Source organism: Podarcis melisellensis (assembly GCF_964234715.1).
Source record: "Podarcis melisellensis genome assembly, chromosome: 16".
Taxonomy (NCBI): domain Eukaryota; kingdom Metazoa; phylum Chordata; class Lepidosauria; order Squamata; family Lacertidae; genus Podarcis; species Podarcis melisellensis.
The window spans coordinates 16,036,587-16,064,007 of NC_138533.1; the positions used below are offsets into that span (position 1 = coordinate 16,036,587).

The 27,421-nt window shown below is 44.8% G+C and overlaps 4 protein-coding genes across 8 annotated transcripts in view; 1 reads left to right on the forward strand and 3 right to left on the reverse strand.

Moving 5' to 3' along the window:
• The window catches only part of LOC309359452 (uncharacterized protein), a 190,788-nt gene that overhangs the window by 26,190 nt on the left and 137,177 nt on the right, over positions 1-27,421 (reverse strand). The gene's annotated exons all lie outside the window — the stretch shown is intronic.
• On the reverse strand, positions 54-5,715 carry SSR2 (signal sequence receptor subunit 2). Of its 2 annotated transcripts, none has more exons than XM_081892697.1 (6): positions 5,659-5,715; positions 3,875-4,029; positions 2,649-2,747; positions 1,826-1,934; positions 1,405-1,482; positions 54-571 (listed from the first exon to the last, which is right to left on the reverse strand). In XM_081892697.1, the coding sequence occupies exons 2-6, from the start codon at positions 4,027-4,029 to the stop codon at positions 461-463; spliced, it is 552 nt and encodes a 183-aa protein (XP_081748823.1). In that variant the 5' UTR covers positions 5,659-5,715; the 3' UTR covers positions 54-460. The 2 variants fall into 2 exon arrangements, with proteins under 2 accessions (XP_081748823.1, XP_081748822.1); XM_081892696.1 differs by having other exon boundaries at positions 3,875-4,063; positions 5,659-5,697.
• On the reverse strand, positions 7,637-13,755 carry TSACC (TSSK6 activating cochaperone). 3 transcript variants are annotated; one of them, XM_081892839.1, is made up of 6 exons: positions 13,481-13,741; positions 11,054-11,137; positions 10,880-10,947; positions 9,799-9,828; positions 8,631-8,789; positions 7,637-8,199 (listed from the first exon to the last, which is right to left on the reverse strand). In XM_081892839.1, the coding sequence occupies exons 1-6, from the start codon at positions 13,552-13,554 to the stop codon at positions 7,973-7,975; spliced, it is 642 nt and encodes a 213-aa protein (XP_081748965.1). In that variant the 5' UTR covers positions 13,555-13,741; the 3' UTR covers positions 7,637-7,972. The 3 variants fall into 3 exon arrangements, with proteins under 3 accessions (XP_081748965.1, XP_081748963.1, XP_081748964.1); XM_081892837.1 differs by lacking the exon at positions 11,054-11,137 and having other exon boundaries at positions 10,880-10,948; positions 13,481-13,733; XM_081892838.1 differs by lacking the exons at positions 8,631-8,789; positions 11,054-11,137 and having other exon boundaries at positions 10,880-10,948; positions 13,481-13,755.
• CCT3 (chaperonin containing TCP1 subunit 3) lies at positions 13,890-25,954 on the forward strand. Its single transcript, XM_081892836.1, has 14 exons — positions 13,890-14,043; positions 16,710-16,771; positions 17,457-17,507; positions 17,636-17,698; positions 18,281-18,377; positions 19,159-19,276; positions 19,844-20,030; positions 20,570-20,719; positions 21,294-21,426; positions 21,525-21,606; positions 22,324-22,504; positions 23,374-23,619; positions 24,012-24,143; positions 25,548-25,954. Exons 1-14 carry the CDS (start codon positions 14,013-14,015, stop codon positions 25,653-25,655), a joined length of 1,641 nt encoding a protein of 546 aa, XP_081748962.1. The 5' UTR covers positions 13,890-14,012; the 3' UTR covers positions 25,656-25,954.

Here is a 27,421-nt window from a genome sequence, read left to right on the forward strand (position 1 = left end):
GTAGGAGAAGGCCTGCTTTTGTGCTAAGGGAATAGAAAAGAAATCACAGCAGATTCAAAGTTTGTGTTTTATTTTCCATGATAAAAAAACACACACGCACACCATTCTGAGGCACAACAGATTTCTCTGACAGATTATTTAATTCTTCACGCTTAGGGCTCTGATATTTCCCCTTCCTTCCAGTGCCCTCCTGTGGCCAAGAAGAGCAGATTTGACGTGGAGAAGGAAGAGGGGTTGAACCTCCGTCACTGAGGCTGGACGGATCCCTCATTAGAATGGCTAGGAGGGCTGGCAGAAAATGCGGGGCCTGTTTTAATTCACTGATGGGTTGGTTTTTCTTTTTACGGCAGCTGTTTCTTGAAGAGCAACACCCCAATTTGTTTGGAAATGCTGGCTGCTCTGCTGTCGCTCCTGAGTACCCCTAGAACCACAGAGGGGAACACAATCCACCTGGCGCAGCTCAGTTCTTCTTGCTCTTGGGGGTGTCGTACTTCCTTTTGCTCGAGTACCAGAGGAGCAGAGGGATGCCAATGGAGGGGAGCGTCATGACCCCAAAGGCTGCCCAATCCAGCTTTATAAAAGAAAAGGTGAAAGGGAAATAATTAGTCGTTTCAATTCAACAAGTTCATTGTGCTAGTCCAGTGGTTTCCAAAGGGTGGGGGGAGGCAGCACCCCCTGGGAAGCAGTGGGATTACAGAGGTAAGGGGGGCAGCTGGAGGTGTAAATGGCTATTAGACTTTGAAAAGCTGGCATCACATGATCAAGTTCATCAACTCTGTTGAGGTCATTTAACTAAATAGTTTAAACTAGATTTTGAACAGATGTGCAACTGTTAGCAACACATCTTCCTTAGTGGGTTGTGCACACCACTATTCTGAACAGTGATTTTTATAGAGTGATGGACACTGGGGATTTAGTTTATGGAACCAAGGGGATGGCGGCCTGAAAAAGTCTGGGAAAAACTGTGCTAGTCAAAAGCTGTGACTGTGATGATTATATTATAGTGTTCCAAAACACAAGCATAGTGATAATATAACAAACATAAATAATACAGTGCTACCTCTGGTTACGAACAGGATCCGTTCCAGAGGGCCGGCCGCATCCCGAAAACTTCATACCTGGAGGCGCCTTTCTGCACATGCACGCAATGTGATTGAGCGCTTCTGCGCATGCGGTGAAACCCAGAAGTATAAACAGTGGTACCTTGGGTTACATACGCTTTAGGTTACAGACTCCGCTAATGCAGAAACAGTGCTTCAGGTTAAGAACTTTGCTTCAGGATGGCCACTGTGAGATCAGGATGCTGGACTAAATGAGCCATTGGCCTGATCCATCAGGCTCTTATGTTTATAATGCCCCAGTGTTGTATTGGAGCAGGCTTACAACACTGCTTTATTTACTTACAAAGTGTGGCGAAAACCTCCGGTCAAATTCTCGCTGGGCGAGGATCCCCCCTTGCCCTGGAGCGCTGGTGAAGCCCACCTGAAAAGAAAGAAAATTGAGGGGGGTTGTGTTTGTTATTATTATATATTTATACCCCGCCTTTTCTCCTGAAGGGCCATGGTGCTTGCGGTCATGCGAGGTCTCCTTGTCAAACAACCACCACAAAACTCTAACCCAGGGTTTCCCAGACTTGGGTCTCTAGCTGCTTCTGGACTTCAATTCCCATCACACACACCCTTCCCAAATTTCCCTGCACAAGTCATGGGACTCAAGAAAGGCAGGGGTCAGTGGTAACTACAATGAATGCCTTTGCTTGTGAGCAGAGCCAAAGCCTGTGGGCCCCCGCAGACCCCGGGCTCCACCCAAGGCGCTTGCTACTTACCACCACCTGGGCCCCCTCCTGCGCCAGGTACGTGATGGTGGCCGAGGTGAAGTTGAAGTAGCCGGCTTTCAGGGGTCTCAGGACCACCGTGTGGGACACGTTGCTGGCACTGAGCGACAGTGGCTAAGGAAGCAGACTGTGTCGCGGGAGCAGAAAGGAAAGGAAGAGAGGGGGTTTTTGGGAGAAGAGACCAGGGGGTGGTTTGGGTCTTACTGCTCATGCGTGTAACAAGTTCACTTGCTCAGTGCTTCAAGATAAATAAGGGACAATCCCGAGGGCTTGCTGAGGCTTATGATCTAAACCTAAACGTTTTGGGGGGGCCCTGCCCCGATAGTGCCACAAACTTATTCCCAATGTCCCTTCTCTATCCTAAAAAAGCATTACAGGCGACTCAATTTATGCAGGGGTTGTGTTCCAGTGATAACACAAGAAAGTCAAAGTTGCATCTAGTCCAAACACCTTGAGTGCAATGGTGGGTGGGAATGACAAAGTCCCCCCCCCATGCCTGCCCCCTTTAAATGCATAAAGCTGAATGCACACAAGTTAAAGGTGATTTAAGTTGTGAGTTACCTGCATGCAGAATAGCGGTTTGCATGACCCAGTAAGGAAGGTAATAACACAACAAAACTCAACACAGTAACATTTAACTGCACATTTATTCCAAATCCAATTAAAACTATTGAGTTTGATTCATTAGATGGGTCATTGGTCTGATCCAGCAGGCTGCTCTACTGTTCTTATGACTCTAAAGAGTCTAAAAAGAGCCACTGTTACCCCTACACACACACACACACACCGCCACACTCTGCAAAAAAAAGGATACGGTGCGATCCTGTCCCACTTGACATTGAGCATCCCAGAAACAATGCCGAAGTCTTCAGGAGGAAATGAGTCGTCCGACAACTCCACCTCTAAGGCAGCACTTGACGCCAGCAGATAAAAGGGTTGGGATAACAGTATTAGGAACAAGACACCATTTGAAGGCAGGGTGTGTGGGGTGGTGGGACCCTTACCTAGATCCCTTCCAATCTGGCTTCCAACTTGAGTTTGGAACTAAAACTACCTTGCTCACCCTGGCAGAGATGGAAAGGTTGAGTGAAATCTTATGGATTCTACGGAATTTCTTAGCAGCCATTGACCATGGTGTTCTGTCCTTCCCAGAGGGTAGGTCCCTGAAGTCTGGTGTGTAGGTGCCATAGCAATCCATCTTATTCCCAAATGCTATTCTTTAACACCTACATTATGGACCAATGCCAGGAGGTACCTGGAGATAAGGGCTAGGGTGCCATCAATATGCAGCTGACAGCGGCTTAATTTTTGATTAGCCAAGTAACCTTAATGATTACCAGTATTTTTTAAAAATTAAAAGTAACTTTTTAAAAAAAAAGTTATATGACGGTAAAGAAATATTGAGAATGATGATTTAATGCATTTGTACTCAATTTTTCTCCCAAATTGGAATTCAAGACAGCTTCCAAGATTTAAAAAAGTTACAAAATACAATGGAATAAAGACAACCTAAAAACAATAATTAAAAATACAACAAAACACATTTAGAACCAGCAATTAAAAGTACAGTTTGCCCCGAGAGCAGCCCAGTGGTCAGCATTGTCAGTGCCTTAGTTTCCAAAGGTCCAACTGAACAAGAAGGTCATAGCCTGCCGGCCAAAGGATAACAAAAAGGAAACCAGTCTAACCTTTCTTGAGATGGAATTACACAATCTGGGAGCAGCCACACAGAAGCCTCTCTCTTGGGTCACCACCAGCCATGCATCTGATGTTGAAGGTGCACTCCCAAGGTTCATATAGGGATATGGCCTGGGCCAAAGCCCTAGAGGGCTTTATACGTTATAACCAACACTTTGAATTTTGCCCGGAAACAGACTAGTAGTCAGTGACAAGAGAATAACATGCTTCCTGCAACCCGCTCCAGTCTGCAGTCTGGTCACAGCATTCTGCACCAGCTGCAGCAACTTCTAAAAACTTTTCAAAGGCATCTCCATGGAAAGAGCATTAAGATACCACCAGCCTTTCCTATGAGGGATTTACCTAGAGCCAACATTGTAGATGTTGTACTGCAAAGTGAGATCCCGGCCCTCGACGGCATATCTGTTCAACAGGGACTTGGAGGCCAAGAGCCTGGCCCCTTCCTCACAGTAGACTGAGGAGGTGGCAACCAGCACGGCAAGAATCAACAGCTTCATTGGAATGGAGAAGAGGATGGGCTTGTAGTTGCACCTGAAGAAGAAGATCATTTGGTAGAGAAAAAGTGAAGTACAGAATGGTGAATCTGTTTAAAGTGTGAGGAAGGGAAACAGTATCAGCACAGCAATTAAATGTGTGTTTATTTTTAAAAACCTGCTGCCAAATTAATCAAATTGAAATTTTGTTTTAATCGGTTAGCCTAACTGATTCACCAATTAAAACACTGCCATCTTACTAAACAGAGATTAGAATCCCTACTTTGCCTCTAAACGAATATGGTTTTGGGATGGCTAAAGAGTGTATAACCCTAATCCATGATAAATGATCTTTGAGCATCCATGCTCAAACATGAATGAAATATGGCCTCCAAAGTGAAACAGGTGACGTAAAATAAATCAGTAAAAATACAATTAAGGACCATACAAAATCTTAGCACAGTGGATTACAATTGCTACAACAGGCAGAAAACCGATTTATGTAGTTTGCCATGACCCTCAGCAATTTTCATCTGGCCTGTGGAGGAAAAAGTTTGGGAACTGCTGAGCTAGAGAAGGGAATGCTGGGCAAAGTGAATTTTATTTATTAACTTAGTCCATACAATGCTGCTTCCTGTGATCCCACACCACTAAAGGTTTATCCTATAGTTCTGATCCCCTCAACTGAATGGCAATTTTTTCTCTACTGTGATCCCGTCCTCTTTTTCTTCTGTCAGGACCCTTCCCCAATTGCTCAGAAATTGCCCCATAATAAGATTCCACCAAGAGCCGGTGTGATGTAGTGGTTAGAGCATCAGTCTAGTAGGATCTGGGACAGACCAAGGTTCAAATACCCACTTGGCCATCATGAAGTTCAGTGGGTGACCTTGGGCCAGTCAACATCCCTCTCAGCCTAGGGTTGTTGTGGGGATTAAATTAGGAGAGAGACAACGGTGTGCGCCACCTTGAACACCACAGAGCAAAAGGTGGGATAAAAACGCAATAAACAGTAGTAGTAACAGCAGTAGCTCATCTCGCCAAGTGATCATTCTGACTGCCAGTCGCTCTCCAGAATCTCACTCCATGAAAAGAGACAATATTGTGTAGCAGAGTGTTCGACCCGAGAGAGACCAGGGTTCGAATCCCCACCCGGCCAGGAAGCTCACTAAGGGGATGACCCTGAGCTTAGTCCCTGCCTCTCAGCCTAACTGACATAACACAACACGGTTGTGGTGGGGATTAAATATGGACTAGGATTTAGGAGACCAGGGTTCAAAACCTCCACTTGGCCATAAAACTACTTGGGGGGGGGACCTCACTGTCCTCTCAGCCTAACCAACCTCAAAGGGTTGTTGTGGGGATAAAACGGGGGGACAGGGACCCACGTGCACCACCTCGAGCTACTCGGAGGAAAGAAGATGAGACACAACTGCTGTCAATGAATGAATGAAACTTTCTCTGCCAAGCCTCCTTGCACCCAGCACCCAGTTCCAATCGCCCTCCTTTTTCCCTGGCAGAATAGACCCCCCCTCCTCCAATCAACCTGCATTTCCCCAACTAGAAACCCCTCTCCTCCTTTTCTCATCCACAGCTGTCCTCCAATCAGACCCCCAAACCCGGTTTTGCCTGCCAAGACCACCTGCGCTCGCCCACCTCGGCTCCTGCAGCTGCCAGCAGAACGGAAGGGAGAGTCAGCACTCCCCGCAGCCGGAACCCCGCCTCTCTCTCGCGCGCGCGAGCATTGCGTATTTTCCTCGCGTTGCCGCTGAGCTCGCTGGGAAATGTAGTCCTCAGCCCCTGCTTAAGAACCTATGTGGAGACAAGCTGGAGGATGCCGGTGGCCCATTTGGCTCAGCATCCTGTTCTCCCAGATGAACCAGAGGGATGCCCATAGGAAGGTCCCGAGCACAACAACAAACCTCCTCTCTTGTGGCTGCCAGAGACCAGCACCTGATCTGGCATTTACCGCCTGCTCTCAGGTTATTTTGGTGCATAGCTGTCAACTCATGAGAAAAGAAGACTCCCTGGAAAAGACCCTGATGTTGGGAAAGATGGAGGGCACAAGGAGAAGAGGACGGCAGAGGACAAGATGGTTGGATAGTGTTCTCGAAGCTACCAGCATGAGTTTGACCAAACTGCAGGAGGCAGTGGAAGACAGGAGTGCCTGGAGTGCTCTGGTCCATGGGGTCACGAAGAGTCGGACACGACTAAACAACAACAGTTGTCAACTTTCAGATTTGAAAATAAGGGCTCAGCAGCCTCAAAAATAAGGGATCAGCAGCCTCACCTGTCCCAGGGACAGTCTACGGGATACCTAACAATCCAAGCTAGCAGTGGGAAGCAGCAGGAAACGGTGCTGGAATAAGGGAATTTCCCGCAAAAAAAGGGCAGGTTGACAGCTATGTTTTGGTGCTAGAATATGCAAAAAACCCCACAAAAGATCATTAGAAGAGCCCTGCTAGATCAGACCAGTGGCCCATCCGAGTCCTTGCATAGTTTTATAAGCTTCTATCATGCCACCTCTTTCTTGCCTTTTCTCTAAACTAGCCATTCCCAAAAGCTGCAATCTTTCCTCCATCCTTCTCCTGAGCCTATTCTGAACCTTTTCCAAGTCTACAATATCCATTTTGAGTGGAGGTGACCAGAACAGTATTCCAAATGTGGTCTTAGATATGTATAAAAACATTTTGATAGTGGCAGTTTTATTTTCAATCCCTCTAATGATCCCTAGCATGGAATTTTCCTTTTTCATGCCTTCCACACACTGGGTTGACATTTTCATTGAGCTATCCATTAAGGCTCCAAGGTGTTACTCCTTTTCTGCCACCACCAGTTCAACCCCCCTGAGAAATTAATATTTTTTTGCCTCCACATGCATCACATCACTACACACTTGTTTACATTGAATTGAATTTGCCATTTTACTGCCCATTCACTCAGTTCAGAGAAGTCCTTTTGGTGCTCTTTGCAAACTTTTTAACAACCCTGAAAAAATCTAGTTTCATCAGCAAACTTTACCACTTTGCTGCTAGGTCCTAACTCTAGATTGTTTATGAACAAGTTAAAAAACACAGGACTCAATACCAATCCTTGGGAGGGACTCCACTTTTTACCTCTCTTCGTTTGGAGAACTGTTCATTTGGACAGTTAACTATGCAATTGGTCACTGTAACTATTTTGTGTTCAGATAAATCACCGATTCCTCTGCCTATTTTGCATTTCATTGCTCACTGAACTCATTTTTCCACACCCACCCAGTGTGATGTATGCCAACCAATTCAAGATTTCACTCCGTGCATCTGATTGGCAGCATTGGCAAAGCCCTGTGGAAAACTTCACCCACAGCACTTTGCAAATGGACAAAAAAGGGGTTGCCTGATGTCACTGTGACATCAGGTGATTGACACGTGGCTTGCCCCACCCTCCTGTCAAATTTGGCCTGCAGGAGGTGGGGGAGATAGCCAGTTCCCCAACCCTGCTTTAACCCAAAGAACACCCTCATTCCTAGCTGCGACTTTTTATTTAGAGCAAAATGTTTTTGTTTATTTTAATTGCATTGGGCGAGCAAGCTGGCCTGGCTTGTCTTATTCATCATGAACCTTTCCCGAAAAGATCACACTGCAGAACCATGTTTATAACAACCATGTTTATTTCGAATCACTGTCTCTTCCCACACCACATAATACTGACAGCCAGCGCAGAAAAAGAAATCAAATTTTACAAGCATTGCTAATCTACGGAAATCGTATATTGTCGCAGTGTGTGGTAGGAATAGGTACACAGTTGCTCTAGGGTAGCTTTTACCTACCTGGCAGCCCTCCAGATGTGTTTGACCACAATGCCCATCCACCCCAGCCAACGTGATGGGAATTGTCACCCAAAATATCTGGAGGACATGAGGTTTGCTACCGTGGCTCTAGGGAGACTGAGAGCTTTGAGTTGGACAGGAGGGCACGTGCCAAGGCTGCTAGCTGGTGGGGTTGGGAGAGGAGGCTGAGCTCTTTGTGGTGCGTTGATCTGACTGCCCCAGGCGCTCCTGGTTTTGCTTCTCCTGCCTGGCAAGGAGGACGTTCATGGACTCTCGCATGTCTTCGAGGAGGGAGAGCTGTGCCTGTGCGATCTGTGTCTGTGTCTGGATGTTGTTGTGCATGCACTCCAGCAGGCCAAAACACTCCTGGGGCTGATGTTCAGGGGCTGGGGAGAGAGAGGAGGAGGGAAGGGAACAGGCAGAGGTTGGCTGAATCATCCACATTTTCTGCAAAGAGAGGGAGCCAAGGTGTTTGGTTTCCAAGGTATGACTGTATTTGGAAAATACAACCTGTGTACCGCTCCTATATTTTGTAAACTTGCTTATGTTTTTGTTTGTTTGTACTTTTGGTTCCATTTTAATAAAAACTTAAAAAGCAGGGGATAGGGAACAAGATAAAGAACCCTAGAGGGGAAGGGAGGGGTCAGTGAGTCACTCAAAGCAGACTGAGCAGACGTACAAATATTATATGCATCTCTACATATAAAGATGTGTATGCAATGTTTGCACAAATTGGTGTCCACTTTTTTGGCCATGGGGCTACTCTAAGATGATGGCCCACATGCATATAAAGCATGAGAGGGTTCCCCTAACTTACAGAAATGTCTCTTTCCCTTCCCGATCCGAGCTGTCTGGGTATATGGCAGGCCTGGGCTGGGCCTCCACTGAGTTGATGGGAGTTCCAGGAAACTGGGGGAGGGCTTGGCCGGACACAGAGGCTTAAAAGAAGGAGGCGGAGGACCATCAAAGTCTTCTCCTGTTGAGAGAGAAAGAGTGGATCAGGTTGCATGGCCAAGATCTCTAGAATCCTGGGATCAACTCTCACATCGTTAAAAGTCATCTTAGTTTATTAATCGTATGAGCTGGGTTAGTCGCTGAAATTTGATTAAGCGATTAAATTTGCATGCATTTGCATTTGGATATAAAAATTGTTTTGTGCAAGAAGCGTAATTTATTATGAGTAGCGGGCATTATCTTGGAAAATACATTCCCTCCTGTGTGAGGGAAAAAAGGGAAAGTACCAGTACTTAAAATGCTGATATTACAGATAGAAAGGGGAACTGAATGGGTGGCAGCCGATTTCAGCATCAACTTTCAGTCAGGCCTTTGGCTGATTGTCTATGTCATTTTAAATGAGTTTGAGGGAGGGTGGGGGTTGTTCTTTGGTTTTGTTGTTTTTAATATGTACTTTGTGGTTTTATTCTGTATATTTATTCTGTGAAACGCCCTGAGATCTTCACATGAAGGACAGTATACAAATATAATAAATTAATACAGTGGTACCTCGAGTTATATATGCTTCAGGTTACAGACGCTTCAGGTTACAGACTCCTCTAACCCAGAAATAGTACCTCGGGTTAAGAACTTTGCTTCAGGATGAGAACAGAAATTGCGTGGTGGCGGCACAGCAGCAGCAGGAGGCCCCATTTGCTAAAGTGGTACCTCAGGTTAAGAACAGTTTCAGGTTAAGAACGGACCTCCGTACGTAAGCAGAGGTACCACTGTAATAACTTTTAAACTGTTTCTGCTGCTGTACCATTACCAATAAAAGCAGCAGATTGCAACAAGAGAGCAATTGCTTTTATCTGTGTACCAGGAAAAGCTTCACTGTTAATTCTTGCATCTCTAACTGCTGTTAAAAGGTGCAGCAATAATCAGTTGACTGAAAAAACTCAAATCACTGGAAATCCAGATGAAAGTGTCTGAGTTTGGCTGGGTCATCCCCCCCCACCCCCCGCCAAAGATATCTAAATAAAAACACTTACGTGGGACTTGTGAAGATCTTCTTGGTGTACCTGAAAAATATAAAATTATAGTTATTATGGATCTTTTGGGGGGTGAATGGGTTGCTCTTTGTATTTAGTAGATATTCATTTTATTCCTCTGTAAATATAGAGTCCATACTTTTGCTGTCTCTTTCATCTAGGGAGAAAAGTTGCTAAGTACTTTTATCTGACCCTCCAAACTCAGCTCTGGGACTTTTAATAAATCTGCAGAACTTATTCTACCTCCACCTCATTAGCTTTCTCTATGGCTTGTTGTGGCCACCATTGCCTCGGATGTAGCCGCCACGTTTTTCTCACCATAAGGCACATATGAATGCAGGGAATTTAGGACTGGTGCCATGGCTGCCAACACAACTTAAGAGGTACATGGTATAAGTGACATCCATAAGATACTAAAGGGCCTCAAACTGAGACTGTAGAGGGGCCATGCAGCTCACTTCTGGCACCAATGTTGCAGCTTGCCACAGGAGAGAACTTTGGGCTGCTCTTTCCTGGGCTGTAGCATCACCTCCCCTGCTGATGGTCAGGAAGTGGTACTTAGCGTTCCCATTTCCCCAAAAGCATGGCAGCACTTGTGGTACTGCAGTTACCAAAACAACAAGTGCTAATACAGGGTTGCCAAGTCTCTTTACCCCAGTGTGTGCGTGTGTGTACATGTACTTGAGTGTAGAGCACAAAGACTGAGGGGTGCAGCTGGGGGACAGCACACGGAGGTATTGCAGCACATTGCTTGATGCCGCACATTGGGCAATGTTGGCCCCCTTAACAGCGTAGGGAAGTTGGTGCCTCTGCCTCTGACTGTGATAATATATCTTGCTCACTTGGGTGAAAGAGAGGGGTGTTTTTACGGACCTCTAACTTTTGTGTGGTTGTACGAAAGGTAAGAGTCACAGTAGATGCCCTGCCTGCTTTTTGGCTTCTGGCCTTGCCCACCGGGGATATGTGACTCCCAAAAGTTTATCCATGAGGGAATGTGGCCCCCGGGCTGGAAAAAAATTCCCTATCCCTGGTTTAAAACGTTAGCTGGAGAAGGGGAAAATCTGATGTGGGTCTAACCTACTTTTCCGATGCTGCTTCTCATCCTGGGGGTTGACATCTGGCTCCATCCGAACGGGACTGGAACTCTTACCTGGAACAGGAGGAGAGGAAGAAAATAGTTATTAGTATCACAAGCAAGAGTTTCCAAGTTGGGGAGGGTTAAAGAAAAGGAGGTCCAAGACTGGAAAGCAACTCCCCTTTCATATGGACTGGAGGGAGAGCCTTATGTTTCTTATTTAAGGCCAAGATGGTCTTCCGGTGTCTTTCTGGTTTCATACTGCTGCGGTTGGAAAAAAATGATAGATTAGAGCATACTCAACAGGGTGCACTCGCTTTCCTGGGCTGGCAGCCACTTCAAACCTCAGAAGACAAACCCTAGGTATGGCTTTTGAGCTTGTTGCAACACGTCCCGCTGCATCCTGGCCAAAGGGGACACCTCCTCCTCATTAGTCAGAGGGGCCTTCTTAGTGGCTGCTCCCAGGATTTGGAACTCCCTCCCTAAAGAAGCCAGACTCCCTCTCTCCTTGCTGTCTTTCTGCCTGCAGGTGAAGTCTTTTACTGTATTGCGAAAGGCCTTGGGAAACGGACTATTTTTTAAAGGAAATGGCTTTTGATAGGGCGGTGCTGTTTTTTTATGATCTGTGTTTTAATCGGTTGGTTTCTTGTATTGTTGTAATTCTTTTAGAGTTTATTTACTTTAGAAATAAATATAATAATAGCAATAATAACAACAATCACTGACTGTCCCTCACTGTGCTCTGTTTTTACATCCTGGGCAAAACTGGGAATATGTTTGTGAGGAGTTGCAAACTCTACCAACTGCTGACCAGCCACTCTCCCTCTTCTCCCAGGTATAAAAAGATGGAGAAGTCCAAGATAGCACCTTGGCTAAATGCAAAGCAGGACGGTAGGTGTGCATCGACACTGCACAAAACATTGCATGGGTGACTATAGGATAACATAATCCCTGGGGTGATCTTGAGCCAGTCACTCACTGCCTCTCAGCCCAACCTACCTCACAGGGTTGTTGTGGGTATTAAATGAGGAGTAAGAGAACCATGTACACCACTTTGAGCTCCTTGGAGAAAAAGGTGGGATATAAATGTGATAAACAAATAAATAAAGTTACTGTTAAACCAGGTTCATCCTTTTTGATTTTCTTTTCAGACAATTAAAAATGCAAGAATCATAGAATTGGAAGGGACCAAAAGGGCCATCTAGTCCAGCCCCCAGCAATGCAGGAAGGGGAGGATCTTTTTAATTATGAGAAAGTGGCAATGCAAGAGGCACAGCCCACAGTCTAAACTGGGGAGGTTGGCTTCCTTCACACACACACACACACACACACACACACACACCTGTCAGACCCACACGACCTCTTCTCTCCCTCTCTCAGTCAATTGCTTTCTGGGGTGAATTGCTTATCTTGTCACTCTCCCAGCTGGAGGTGAATCTGAGAAAGTGCTCTCTCTGTGTACTCTCGTCACAAAACGGATTGCAACTGTTCCTGCATTATGTGACTTAGATCGATCGGCAAATATCATGTGACAAGAGACGAAATGGGGATGACATGATATTCAGATGAAGTGCAGTATATAAATTTAATAAAATAAAGGATATGGCATGTATAGCACCTCCCAAAGGTGCCTGCATTTAGCAATGAATGCACATTATCATGCAGTATGTGCACAAGCCATGATACTTGATACATTGAAGGAGGAGGAGAGAGTGTGGCTATTAGACTTTTCACTTTGTTTTCACTTATAACCACTGTGTGGCTGTACTAGGATTTGTAAGATTAGGTATCATCCATATGTTCAATAAAACAAATGTGGTTCATTATTTTTTGCTCTATAATGGACAGTTTCCAATATCTTTTGCAATCTATTGTGTGTGCACATTGTGTGTGTTGCTTGATTTTAATAACGGGGTGTGTGAAAATATTCCAATAACTTTTAACCTGGCACTTACCTAACTTCCAATTTATGCACTGTTATTCGGGATTAATTTTAATTTTATTTATTTTGGCCTTGCATCCTGTCTCTGCCACAAACTCACCAGGTGTCCTAACCATTACATTCTCAGCCTTAAATCTTTTTATAGAGTGCCTGCAGCTGGCCCCGTGCTGCATGTAAAACTTGTTACTAACAATCTGAAACTGAGTTTGCTTATTTCTTTCTCCCACCTGATTTATTTTCCTTTTGTGTCGTATATTTTAAAAGCAGATCTTATTTGTATTGTTCTCTGTAATGATGTTTTCTCAGCTGAAAAGTGGCCTATTTTCCTTTTTCTTTAAATAAAATGAACCAGAGGATGCAGCAAAATCCAACCCTATAACCCGTCTCCCAGGATATCTCACCCTGGAGAAAGCTCAATATCTAACTAGCTGCACTTGGGCAGCTCAAAGGGCATCTTCGCCAGGGAAAATACTACAGCTCCCATCATGCTCAGCGGTGAGGATGGGCGAGGGTTGGCTTGGGAGTGAATGGGGCCCGGATTGAAACTTCAACTCCCATGATGCTCCTCTGACCAGAACTTAAAACGAGACCACAAATCCCATCATGCCTAGGCTCAGGCCAGTCAGGACTCCGGAGCTCCTTTTTGTGGTTTCCCCAAAACTCGCCTCTGGGGTGCGACTGGTCGGGGCCGGAGCGCGGCAAGTGCTGCAGCGACCGCCGGTGTGAAGACTCCATCCATATAACCGCTGACTGGAGCCCTTGCGCGTGCGCACTTCCGCCTCCCTCAGAACTGTGCGCAGGCGTAGTTGGCGTCCTGCAGCTTTCGTTCTGCGCAGGCGCGTCCAGCGGGGGCGGAGTGAATAAGGTGGGAAGACGACGCGCAAGCCCATTGCTTTTTCCGTTTTGTAGAGAAGCGCCGCACGCGCTACGCGAAGGGCGGGGCGGGGGGAGAGCGTGAGTAGTCCGTTGTCCTATCAACCGATCTTGGTGGAAGAGCGGTGGGCGGGGCCATATTGGCAGAGCCCGCTTCCTCATTGGTGGCGGTTGATGCGCCTCCGGCCCTGATTGGCTGTGCAGCCGCAGCAGTCAGTTTAGGCTGTTCGGGCGCGGTGAAACGGCATTTCCCCCCTCCCTTTCCTTTCCTTTCTCCTCCTCCAGAAGGTTCCGCGCCGGCTTCCCTCACTCTTCGCCGTGAAGATGATGGGCCAGCGCCCCGTCCTCGTGCTCAGTGAGTCTGAGGGAAAGGGGGTGGGTGAGAGGAGCCCCTCCATGGACCCCGCCCCTCCTCTGCCACCCCCACGAAGACCCCCCCCCTCAGAAAACCCCCTTAATTCGGTTACCTCACCCTTCCCCAATTCCCTCCCATAATATCTCTTTTCAGATATGCACAGAAAGTATATGCTGGAGACCACTCCTTATTATTGCCCCCTCGCACTAAATTCCCCGTATAATTCTCTGCCTCCTTTAGCTCCCCCCCCCCCAGTATAAACTGAACCCCAACATTCCTGGTTGCTTCTGTCTCGCCTCCCCGACTGTATAATAAAATATGCCCCATAATTTAAATATATCCCGCCTCTTTTATCTCTCGACACCCTCACTGGAAAGTATGTTCTGGAGACCCCCTTCCCCTCCTAACCACCCAGATTCCTTGATGCTCCTGTTTTGTCCCCCTCCCACAAAAAAACAAGTGTGTAATAGGAACCTTTCCTGTTCCCCTTCAAATTCTCCTTCTTTTATTAAAAACTCCAATAAATATTTATTAAAAAAAAACAAATTCTCCTCAGCAACCTTCTCCTTCATTTATACCCTCCTCCCTCCCAAAAAAGTGCCTATTAAGAGGCCTTTTTGTTGCCCTTCAAATAATTTTTCTCCTGCTGTATTAAAACACTTCTTGCTCCGACCCACCTACGTTTCACTGAATTCTGCCCTGTTTCACGTTCTTCCACAATTTCCTAGATTCTGTATCTTCCCATCCCCCCGAAAGTATGTGTTGGGCATTTCTCCTGATCATTCCAAACCCCTCCCAGAATGCCCCACTTCATTTAATCAGGGGGGGGCCTGCTTCTACTAAATCTTCCCCATAATTTCCTGCTTCTTACATGCTGCCTCCTGCCTTCCCAGTTAATAATCATGTATTAGGTTGAGCTACTATGAGCCTTAATAGGGTTTGGGTCCTGATCTGCTGTACCCCATTGTGTTTCAAGCTGGGCGTATATTGTGGATGTGCCTTCTCTTGTTAGTAAGCTGTTTGCGTTGAAGGTGCTCCGTTCATCAGTCTCCTCAAATATGCCCCCCCCAATAATTCTTCTCCCTCTGTATTAAACACCTCTTCTTCCTACCCACCTTTGTTTCACTGAATTCTGCCTTGCTTCACAATTTATCACTGTCTGTTCCCTCACACTTTACACATATTATTCTCCATTTTAAGATGCCTAAGGCAGCACACAGAACTAGGAATGAATGTTGGTGTCTTGACTCTGTTGATTCTTCTGTTATTTCTCTGGTGTCCATGTGCTTGGTTCTTCTGCCCTGCCTCCTTTAAAAAAATATTCTCAGTAGACTAGTTTTGCTATTTTGTTCTGATAACTAGTTTTTTGGCTCCAGTATTGGATTGATCTTGTTCGATCCTTCCATTCATAAAAGGAGAATCAAAGTGAGATTTGACACACTATCGGAGTGGATAGAGAGAGTTTCCAAATATGGGTGTGGATTTCTGGTGCAGAACGCGCCACATGTGTGCAGCAGATAGCAGGGTTGTGGAGATGGCTGGAGTAAATATCTGAAATGGGGATACGCTTAAAGTGTGTGCATTGAGAGAGTTCCCTAAATCAGCTTTCTGTTGCAGGCTCAAATATCATACAATACATTCCCATGTCATTGACAACAGGAGTTAGGTTTCCCTTGGTCTCTCCCTAGAGCCAAGTGAATGTAGTTGAAAATTGAATAAGCCAGTGATAGCCCTTTCCTTGCTCGTCATAGCTATTGGATGTTTTAATATACCTTCCTGTCTTTGTTGGGGTGTGGGGAATGGAGATTGTAGCTGTCTGACTGCAAACTGTTTCTTTAAGGCCCTATTCTTAAAGAGATAGATAGGAACATTAATATGTATAGAGAGATAGTAGATACTTAGCAATTAGCAATGTGTGTTTATTCTACACAGTTAACAATTTATATACCGTACTGCTTAACTGCAAATTGTTTCAATTTCATGTTTAGTCAGGAGGACTCATAGGAAAGAACTCATAAATGAAATAAAGAATAATAATAAGTAACTACCCCCAATTGGTAACAGTTTTTACTGTGGTATTCTGATTGTAGAGTTGTTGCAGTAAAGATGTTCTGTCATTAGCATTTGAACATTCTAGACCATTGTTGGGGGGGAAATAATGTGCCATGTAGCCATTAAGACAAAAATGGGTATTCCAGAAGCCTTGCTAGTACAGGAACATCACAAGCAACTATATTGCCATTTAGGGTTGGTTGGTTATGATTTGATTTGGCTACTAGAGAAGATATGTCCTACATTGCCTGCTACAAATTGTGAAATATTCCATTTCTGTTCCTTTAAGACATGCTTTATTTACCTATGCTGTGCTGTTATGCATTCTTACCTGAGAATACTTCTCATTGAATATGGTGGGATTAATGTCTGATTAAGCATGCATAGGAATGTGCTATATGTAGCAGAAGTCACAGATTATTATTGCACGGGGCCCATTCTAAAATCCCATGGAGGGGAGGGAATAGGAAAACAAGGAGGAATGAATGTGAACGAAAGAAGTAGTTAGGGTGAAAATGGGAGGTCTACAAAATAAATTTTAAGAAAGAGAGCCTGCATTTTTATGAACGAGTTGTATTAGATGATTTTTGTAATTGTTTTTCTGTTTGCTTTAGGTCAGAACACAAAGCGAGAGACTGGCAGAAAAGTCCAGACCGGAAATATTAATGCTGCTAAGGTATATTTTTCTGTAAAATGCATTAGGGATGTGAAAGGCAGCCTGTTAAAAGTGCACACAGGAGTGGGTGGTGACCAGATAAAAAGAGGGTAATACTTTTTTACTTTTAACCATTGCCTAGTAAAGAAAGTTTTATCAAGGACACAAAGCTCTCCTGCCAGCATTCCTTCTTCTGTATTTGTTTAGTCTAAAAAGAGACAAGAGACAGACACACAAACACAAAAAAATAGAAGTCGTTCCTCATTGAAGTTTTGGGTTAAAGTTGGATCCTGGGTCTGAAAAGACTGAAGGCTGCTGATTTAATATTTGATGCAACAGAACTTTCAAGCCTTTGCATAATAATATCTAATTACCTTTTCCCCATGGTCTCCAGAGATCACTTGTCTGTCTTTTCACTTCCTTTCAGTAGCACACAGTTCTCCTGTCTCCTAGCCAAACAGATCTTTTTTCTCCCTGCACAGAAGATGATCTTTTTTTAAGTGTTCTGTTGGCAACAGCTTCCTCTGCAGATGTTGGAATGTTTATGAATATTCCATAGTATCACAACATGTTTAGGCTTACAGTTGACAGACAGTAGCTAATTTTGTGTCTCATAATGTTTCTGAAATTCAGCGCATAACTATCAAGGATGTACCTAAGCTTTTCTTTTAAAATCATGTTGCCTTATCAATTCCTTCCATTTCAGACCATTGCTGATATTATCAGAACATGCTTAGGACCAAGGGCCATGATGAAGGTGAGAATACTTTTTCCCATCATTGCGCCATTAATTCACAGTAAAGAGAGAATCTGAATACACATTCTCCTTTGTTGATATTGCATTCCATGTAATCTGACATAAGTGTTTCTAAATCTCCAATTCAGATGCTGTTGGACCCAATGGGTGGCATAGTTATGACCAATGATGGCAACGCTATTCTTAGAGAAGTAAGTCTCCTTGGTGCTCACAGGAGTTGTAGTTTCTTAGGGCTTAGCCAAAAGGCAGGCACAGCCTAAGAAATAAATATATAGTCTGTCTTGCCACATATGATTTGAAGAATTGTGAAATTGAATGGTGGGAAGTGCCAACTTTAACAGCCAAAATGGCTTTTGAGAAGCACTTTAGGGCAGCCTTCATCCTCTTATTCCACCTGAAACAGGAGTATGGGGGCTGCCTTACATTGTTTTTCAAAAGCACTGTTTGAAGCAACTTGCACGCTTCTCTTGTCCACTCGCAGGAGAAGTGCACAATCTGCTTCAAACAGTGCTTTTGGAAAGTGCTTTAAACTCTGCTCACCAGATGATGAATAGGGATTAATCTTGCTGCCTTGGCTGTATGATCCTGTTCCCTTCTGGGAACAGGATGCACGGCCAATATAGTGAAGCATTAAACCCTGTCCTGTAATCCCATTCCATCTCTATGTAGGTCTAATTCAAGACCCCCTGGTGTTTCAGGAGGTTTCAATAAGGGAGCAGGAGTGCTCTAGAATGCAAGGTTTGTTCATGAGTCCTTCCTTCCTTCCCTTACAGATTCAGGTCCAGCACCCAGCTGCCAAGTCCATGATTGAAATCAGCCGCACTCAGGATGAAGAGGTGGGCGATGGGACCACATCTGTGATTATACTTGGTAAGATCACTCTGTGTATGCTCTTTTATGCCTGCCTGCACAAAAGAAACCGTAAATCAGAGAAGCATGTTGGTGCATTAAATGGCCACAAATGATTCACCTCTATTGAGGTGTTGTGGGTATCATTGTGTGGGAGACAGGAGAAATATTGAGCACTGGATGCAACCTGTTATTTGAATGAATAGAATCTGGACACAAGAGCATTGTAATTCTGTTTCACAGATCCTTTTCATTTCAATGGGACATGCAGGAGAATCTCTGGCTTTTACCCTGTGTTACATGGTGCGGGGGTACCATTTGGATTTGCCAGCTCTTTGTAAAAAAAAACAAAAACATGTCCATAGGTGTTTGCATATTAATGAAGCCAATTTAACATGAAAAGGTGTTGGCTTTCCCCAATATGATCCATTCCCAAGAGAGCAAACCTAGATAGAGCTGGAACATGAAAGAATCAGATAGTCTAGCATTATTGGCAACAGTCTAGCTCAGTACTCCTGTCTTGGCCCACCGTAAGTCACTTGCTGTCAAAAGGAACTATTTCTCCTCCATGCCTGGAACTGATGACACTTCTGGTTTTTGCCTCTATTTTGTACCAGCTGGCAGAGCGATCATTGGGGGAGACCTGGGGACGAAGGTCTTGAGAAGCTCTGACTAATTTGTGTCACTGGCCATAACTTGTGCTAACTGTAGAGCACACCTTTCGTTCGTTACTGTGTGCAATTCAGAAGCATTGCATTTGGTTGCAGAAATCCTCGTTAACTGCTCTCTGTTTGCTGTTTAGCTGGTGAGATGTTGTCAGTTGCAGAGCACTTCCTTGAGCAGCAGATGCACCCAACAGTGATCATTAGTGCATACCGAAAAGCTCTAGATGACATGATCACTGCTCTGAAAAAGATCAGGTGAGCAGGGAAGCTGAAAAGTAGAAGGGGATATGGTGGATGGGCAGGTGATCTGATGACCCATCTCTGGACACCTGAGGGATGTGACAAAAAGGCAAATGAAAAGCCCAGAGCTAGGTAGAAGTGCTGCAGGAGGAGTTGTGATCATCACTTTGCCCAAGTGTTTGTGCATCTAGGTGCAAATTCACATTTGATCCCTGTCTATTCCTTTCGGAGGAGGGACCCCTATTTACATGACATACTAAATTATTTGCATCTCAGGCAGGGTTATCCGCCTGAGATCTTGAAGTTCTGTTGTCAGAATGGACAGTATTGGAGTAGATGAAATACTTGACTTGGTTTAAGCATCTTTGTTAAGAGCAAAGCATTACAAATCAAAATAGAGTTGAAACATGTAGCTGGGGCAGTTGCAGAGAACTTCATGACCATCCAATCTGCTTCAAGTGTGCTTTGATTTGGTCTTTGGTTGTCCCCAAAGTCTACTAGCACGCTCAGCCAGCAGTGAACTGCATAAAGTTCTATTCTGTTTGTCTTCTGGATGACATGCTTTATGCTTGGTTTTTGCAGCACTCCAGTCGACATTGGCAACCGAGAAGCCATGCTTAAAATAATCAACAGTGCTATCAGCACAAAGGCTATCAGTCGCTGGTCAGATCTGGCCTGCACCATTGCCCTCGATGCAGTCAGGACAGTGGAGTTTGAAGAGAATGGCAGGAAGGAAATCGACATCAAGAAATATGCCAAAGTAGAAAAGGTACAAAGGAAAAAAAATGTACTACTTTTTGAAGGCCTGGAAGAAAATGATTTGAAGCCCCTTAGGAATCACTGACACCATCTTACATTTGTGAAATAAACAAACAAAAATACAGAGAATGAATATAGATTGATCCTTCTGAGTTCATATTTGCTTTCAAGTATGGAAGAGCCTTGCTCTCAGAGTCAGAATATTGTTTAAAGCATACAGTAGTTTATAACCAATACCAAACCATAAAAGGTAAAAAGGTAAAGGACCCCTGGATGGTTAAGTCCAGTCAAAGGCGACTATGGGGTTGTGGCGCTCATCTCACTTTCAGGCCAAGGGAGCCGGCGTTTGTCCACAGACAGTTTTCCAGGTCATGTAGCCAGCATGACTAAACCGCATATTTACAATCAAAACAAAGGGAAGGTTATAATAAAACACATTCACATGCATTACGATCTACATACCTTCGTAGCAACAAATACAAAAGAGATTGCCTTTCCCCCACTTTTCTCTTGTTCCTTACTTGTGGATTCCCTCTTTGTCTCATCCAGATTCCCGGTGGCTTTATTGAGGATTCATGTGTCCTGCGTGGGGTCATGATCAATAAAGACATCACTCACCCCCGGATGCGTCGCACCATCAAGAACCCCCGCATCATCTTGCTGGATTGCTCATTGGAGTACAAGAAAGGCGAGAGTCAGGTATGTTGGGCTGCAAGTCTCATCTACGCTTCAGTGCTGAATGGGTTGAACCCAACCACTTCTCACATCTTTTTAAACATTGTATTCTTACTGTTATCAGTTCAGAATACAAAAGATACAATTCAAGATATATGAAAGGAAAGAAACAGCTAGCCATCTAAACAATAATTGAGATTATAATTTGTGATCAATTGATACAGGCTCATTATGCCCTCAGCAGTCTCCATTGATGGGTTTATGTTTTCTTCTATCTTAGAAGGTAAAGCTAACTCCCAGTGTGCTGGCTGAAGCTGATGGAAGTTGTAGTCCAAAACATCAGGAGGGTATCAGGTTGGGAAAAGTTGACACACCATTTTATGTACCTCTTATTCTTTTAAGAGAATTATAAGCATTATATATTGTCAAAGTGGTCAGGAGATATACTTTCCAGTTAGTGGGGGATGCATATTTGACTTTCCAGTTAGTGGAGGATGCTTCGGCCTAAAAGGCAGCAAATAATAAAATAAACAAAAGTTTATGAAAGAACCAAATATGCCCATTGGAGTATAACTCTCATTTGTCTTCTTTTATGCAGACTGACATTGAAATAACTCGTGAGGAGGACTTTGCTCGCATTCTGCAGATGGAGGAGGAGTTTATTCATCAAATGTGCGAGCACTTGATCAAAGTCAAACCAGATCTCATCATCACAGAGAAGGGAATCTCAGGTAAACACCAAAGTGTGTTTCTGTGGGTAAACATCTGGTTATTAAAATTTTCTCACCTCCCTGCCTTTGCATTGTACTTAATATTTTTTTGTTTTCAGACCTGGCACAACATTTCCTAATGAGAGCCAATATCACAGCCATACGCCGGGTGAGGAAAACTGACAATAACCGGATTGCAAGGTGATTGCAACACTGATTTTTGGTTTTGATTTTTTTATCAATACAAGCTGGTAATGTTGAAGTGAAGGAACATGTTTTTGATGGCATGCCAAGGGTGCTTTCTCTTCTTCTGCATTCCATCAGTTTGTTTTTAATCTTTAGGGTAACAGCTATCTTAGCCCAGGGCAGAGCATAGTGGTGAGGAGCCAGATATTCTTCTACTTTCCCTCCTTGTTACTACATGCTGGCTGAGGATGAAAGCTCTGATGTTCTGTCTGTTTAGTCAGGATTGTATATATCTTTTGGGGAAAATTTGGAAGCGTGGGAGAATGCTTAAGTTCTGGAAACTTCCTTTTATGCCTTAAGCCAGCTGTGGGGGGGAGTAAGGGATTAGAAGCTTCCTGATATCACTAGTAGGAAACACGGATGGTTGGGGGAGGAAACTTCACTGCCTGGCCTTCAAAACTGCAAACTTATCTGAAACCAGGCAGAGAGGCTAGGCATGCAGCTGATTAGATGCCAGCTTGATTTGTGTCCTGAAGGAAGGGTTGCCAATGCTCTGAAGAGCAGATAAGGACACAATTTCCCAGCGGTTCCGAGACCCAGTTTTCCCCTCTTCAGAATTATCCACTAGCAAGAAAATGAAACTGTTGGTAATGCCTGACCTCCAAGGAAGAGTCTTGGATGCAGGTGTGGAGCTACAGCATTGGAGTGGTGTCTTTTGCTCTTTTTCTGCAGGGCCTGCGGGGCTCGTATTGTCAGCCGCCCAGATGAGCTGCGTGAGGAGGATGTTGGGACTGGGGCAGGACTTTTTGAAGTGAAGAAAATTGGGGACGAGTACTTTACATTCATCACTGAGTGCAAGGAGCCCAAGGCCTGCACCATTATGCTCCGGGGCGCTAGCAAAGAGATTCTGGCGGTAAGCACCCAGTCATTAATAGGAGACAGATAGGCAACAACTTTTGTTCAGGGCTTTTTTTTTTTCTGGGGAGACAGAAGAGATGTGGCTTTGGAATTTAATCACTTAAAGATGATCCAAATCTATGTCAACCTGTTTTGAATGCCGAGAGTTTAAAAGAACCCTCTGGAGCATCTAGTCCAGCCTTCCTCAACATGGTGCCCTTCAGATATTTTGGATAGCTCCTGTTATTCCCATCCAGCGTGGCCAATGATCAGGGATGATTGGAGTTGTAGTCGAAAACATCTTGAGAGCAGCAGATTGAGGATGGCTAGTCTAGATCCACTTCCAAGAAGCTCTCTGAAACTTAATATCTTTCAAACTCCTGATGGTTCTATGTGCATTGTTTGTTTTCAGAATTAAAGTTGGCACTTGCTTTGAGTGTAGTCCTAAAACTTTTGTTTTTGAAATGTTGGTGTGTTTGCTGCCCCGAGATCTTTCAGCAGGAAGGGCAGGAGAAAAATTCAGTTAAGAATAAAAAGGTTTATCTTTTAGAGTAATGCGTTTGAATAGCCTGTCCTTGGGTTAGTCCCTGTGGGTGTTCTGTGTGTATTTCTGCATCAGGAATAGTTGGCGCATTCTGTTGCTCCTTATAGAGAAATGCCTTGGAATTGCCTGTGCTCGGTGGATTTTGTCTAAGGCAAGGTGAAAACAGTGACGCCTGCACCAAGCGGCCTCCCCTGTGGGTGCTTCACGAGAGGCTTTCCGTATTTCATTCATTTAGTTATTGTATCCACAGCCATCTCCCCTTTGAAATGTTCACCGGTTTGCTAAGCATTGTGGCATAAAATGTGAACCTTTGCACTCTCTCCTCTTCGCCTTTCTTGCAGGAGGTGGAGCGCAATCTCCAGGATGCCATGCAGGTCTGTCGGAATGTCCTGATTGATGCTCAACTGGTGCCAGGAGGTGGTGCTTCTGAGATGGCCGTCGCTCATTCCTTGACAGAGAGGTCGAAGGTCATGACTGGGGTGGAGCAGTGGCCCTACCGTGCAGTTGCCCAGGCCCTAGAAGTCATTCCCAGGACTCTGATTCAAAACTGTGGCGCTAGTACCATCCGCACACTCACTTCACTACGGGTAAGGGATGTGTTTGCTGTTGCTGCTGTTCTGCTCTGATCCCTCTCCTTTTGTCCTTGCAGCTAATAGCTGAAGATTGCCAAAAGCAAGAATTGTGCTAGGTGCTCTGTGCAGAGTAGAAATGATACTGTCTGCTCAGAGGCCCTAGAAATCATTCCAGAAAAGATTGTGAGTTTTGAACCTCAGATGTTAAATCAGCTGGGAGTGAGCGTGAGCTGAGTAGATGGGAGTCCTTTAGGAATGGTCACAGGGCTGCTTCATGACCTTTGGAACTTGCTTTTCAGAATCGTGGTATTGGTGGGTGGCAACTGGATTGTTCAGTTGAATCAATAAGTAGAAATCGGGCATTTCTGATATTGCATTGCATTAGGACTTTCTATTGTTGCTTACAGGCCAAGCACACCCAGGAAGGCAGTCAGACCTGGGGAGTAAATGGGGAGACTGGAGCCTTGGCAGACATGAAGGAGCTGGGTATATGGGAGCCTTTGTCTGTCAAGCTGCAGACCTACAAGACAGCTGTAGAGGTAAGAGAAACCACAAGCCTGATTCCATGGAAGCCAAAAGTTTTCACTACCCTGCCAAGAGAGGTCTGTGGCAAGAAGTGGGTGTAAAGTCTGCCTTGTTCATTGCAAGTGAAATTTTCTCTTCTGGGAGAATGCTTTCTTACTTCTGCAGTCTGCTGCTAGGTGCCATGTTCATACAAGAGCACTGAAAGAATTCTTTACTGGCTGCCCCACAACTTTGCTTCTCTTGCTTCTCTAAGCCTGTTGGTCAGGCACAGGGAACCTGTAGCCCTTCAGACTACATACACCTCACATAATGCCTGAGTGTTGGCCATGCTGGCTGTTGGGAGCTGGAGGCCAACAATATCTGGAGGCCAATGGGTTATTCAGCCACGTTGAACATCTTTGAAAAACCCTTTTATATATTTTGGGTTAATGCTGATAATGAGAGTAAAAAGACGGCCTAATTTGCTAGTCTGACTTTCTTGGATGCATTATATTTTTAGTTTAGTTGCCCATCTCTTTAATCTCATGTCCCCACCTGTCTTAGGACATGCTGTAATCTATAAAATATACCTTTTGGCACAAATATAAGACACACCCGCAAATAAGATGCACCTTTAAAATTGAAGGGGAGGAGAAAAAATATATATAACTGGGCTGCTTGCTTCCGGGGGGGGGGGGGAGCCAGGCTGCTTTGCTGGTGGCCTTCCTGCCTTCCTTAGGCAGCTCAGGGAAGACTTGGGAGCGGTGGGCAGGTTGAGCGTGGCTGCTCCATGCTCCCGGCTGTACTCTGCAGGGGGGGAGCTGCACCACTCTGCAGGCGGCCTCCCCCCCCGACTGCCGGGGAAGGTTTGGGAGCAGCGGGCGGTACACTACATAAGGTCACAAATATAAGCCGCGCTTATATTCCGCATGGGCGGAATTGGGGGGGTGGCTTATATTCAGGCCAATATGGTAAAAACAGTGTTCTAATTGATGCTTGTGAAGTGGGTGAAAAAAATGAATGGTGATTATCCAGTTATATGTTGGTGTTGGGCACATCAAGGAGAAAGTCTAGGATCATGCAAGATTAAATTGGGCATTTGGATAGAATCTGAGCTTCAATGCAATTCCTGGAGCCAACATTGTACTGGGTTTAAAGTTCTATGTCTCAGATGCCACAAATGTATTTAAAGTACAGGTACACAAAAATCCTGGGGGCTGTAGTTTTCCCCTCAGAGCTACAATTCCCAGTGCCCCTTGTAATGCTACAGTTCACAGGATTCTTTGGGGGCAGTGCTTTAAATGTATGGTGTGTAGCCATAGTATAAAGACCAGTTGGCAGCAACTTGTGTTACCTTACAAATCACAGGAGTATAGGATGGGAATTCTGCCTCTCCCAAGATTATTGTTCTTACTGACAAAAAAATTTCTCCACCTTAGACTGCCGTCCTCCTCCTGCGTATTGATGACATTGTTTCGGGCCATAAGAAGAAAGGAGATGATCAAAGCCAGCAGCAGCCTGGTGCCCCAGATGGACCCCAAGAGTAACCTTGTGGAGTTTGGAAAGCTATAGGGAAAGCCATGTGCTGGGATAGCTGGACATGGAAACCACCTGGATTGATTTTGAGTGCTGCTTTTCTTCTCTCTCCCCTCCCCCACGTGGGTTCAAGGGCAGTCAGTGTCCAAATATCAATTTGTTTCAAGCTTGAAGCGGAGAGGAAAAAGGAAGGCCAATGATGCGTTGGTCACCCCCATTCTGTTAAGGAGACACTGACGCTTTATTTAAACGTATACTGTAGCTTCTTTGTGGCTTTATTAATAAAAATGTCACCACATTCATAGATCAATTTTCTTTGTCACTTATTCCTGTCCATAGCTGTAATGTGGTCTCAAATCCAGCTGCTTTGGAGCAGTTTCACACTTTGTGCACCAGCATAGCCAGGCTTGCCTTGGGCAAGGGCTACAGTCATACTCGTCTGTCTTGTGCATGTATCTTAAGCACCTGGTTGATACAGTCAAATATTTTTGAAAATGTCCATTTTTTCCTCCCCGAAGGGAACTCCAAACAGTTAACATCAAGCAATATTAATTGATGCCATATCAAAGGTATGAAGAAACCATTATGGAACTGGTAAGCAGAACAGATTGCCAGTTTAGCACAACTTACTAGACAAGCCAGGCCTTCACCAGCTACCAGAAGGCATATAGTGAGGTGGCCATATGAGAAGGCACTCCACAGTGCTGGCCCCACAATCATAGAGACCCTGTTCTTCATGCAACACACAAAAACTACTGGACATAAAACTGTTACCAAATGCGTTTTGACCCTCAAGTCTTCCTTAGTGGTCCTAATTGCATATATATACCTACATCCAGTTTGGCGTGACCTTCAGATGTTGGAGAACAATTTACAAACATCCCAAAAACGATCAGTATAATATGCTCAAACTGTCTTGCCCCGGAGAGCAACCTGGCACTGGCTGAAGTTTCTAAACTGTCTTCAGAGGCATACAATGTAAAAACCATATAAACAAGTTTAAATTGCATCATGTACTCTTAATTACCAGCATAGACCTGGTGGAATAGAAAACTTCAAAGGCATTTAAAAGTTGAAAGAAGCTGCCTGCTGCATCTTCATTGACGAGTATCCCACAATACTAGGCTGATAAAATTAAAGGCTGTTTTTTATTTGCAAATGAGCCTCACCAACTTAGGGAACAGCCAGTGATGCTCCTGCTGATGATCTCTGATGGAGCTGGGGTGTATATAAGGTAATCTGGACCTAAGTTCAGGACTTTGTAAACTAATCTGGCTTGGTAGAAGATAGGCAGCCAGACAAAGATATCCATGTTCTTGGCCAGATGCCCCCACCAGCAGTCTGGCACCAGCTGCAGCTTCTGAACTAGATCCAAGGGCAGCCCCACATCAAGCACATTACAAGTAGTCCAGCCTTGAAGTGGCCAATGCATGGAATACAGTGATCAGGCTATCCCTCCCCAGGAACAGCTGCAGCTGAGAACCTGGCAAAGCCCTCCAAGTTGGTGGCCACAGCCTCCAGTGGGAGCAACCTCCATAGTTTATGAACTATGTGAAGGACTTTTTTTTACATATAAAGTGTTGCTTCCAACAGAATACAGAAAATACAGCGAAAAAACAGGCTTTTGGGGGAGGCATTTGGTTAGCCATTGTGAGGCCAGGATTTGGGACGGATGGCCCTTTGTACATGCGCCATGGCACTGTTATCCTGGTCCACAAGCCTCCTTGCTTTTCCTTCTGCTGCAAGAATCCAGGTTTCGTTCCACTCTCTCCCAAGA

Coding starts and splice junctions, on each gene's coding strand:
- SSR2 (XM_081892697.1), bottom strand. CDS start 4,029: ATGAAGCTGTTGATTCTTGCCGTGCTGGTTGCCACCTCCTCAGTCTAC. Junction 2,748..3,874: donor ATCTACAATGTTGGCTCTAG/GTAAATCCCTCA, acceptor GCTGGCGTCAAG/TGCTGCCTTAGAGGTGGAGT. Junction 1,935..2,648: donor AAGTGGGACAGGATCGCACC/GTATCCTTTTTT, acceptor ACTGTCGCTCAG/TGCCAGCAACGTGTCCCACA.
- TSACC (XM_081892839.1), bottom strand. CDS start 13,554: ATGGATGGAGTCTTCACACCGGCGGTCGCTGCAGCACTTGCCGCGCTC. Junction 10,948..11,053: donor CCTCCAGTCCATATGAAAGG/GGAGTTGCTTTC, acceptor TCCTGTTCCAGG/TAAGAGTTCCAGTCCCGTTC. Junction 8,790..9,798: donor AAGATCTTCACAAGTCCCAC/GTAAGTGTTTTT, acceptor CTCTCTCAACAG/GAGAAGACTTTGATGGTCCT.
- CCT3 (XM_081892836.1), top strand. CDS start 14,013: ATGATGGGCCAGCGCCCCGTCCTCGTGCTCA. Junction 14,044..16,709: donor GCGCCCCGTCCTCGTGCTCA/GTGAGTCTGAGG, acceptor TGTTTGCTTTAG/GTCAGAACACAAAGCGAGAG. Junction 21,607..22,323: donor GACAATAACCGGATTGCAAG/GTGATTGCAACA, acceptor CTTTTTCTGCAG/GGCCTGCGGGGCTCGTATTG.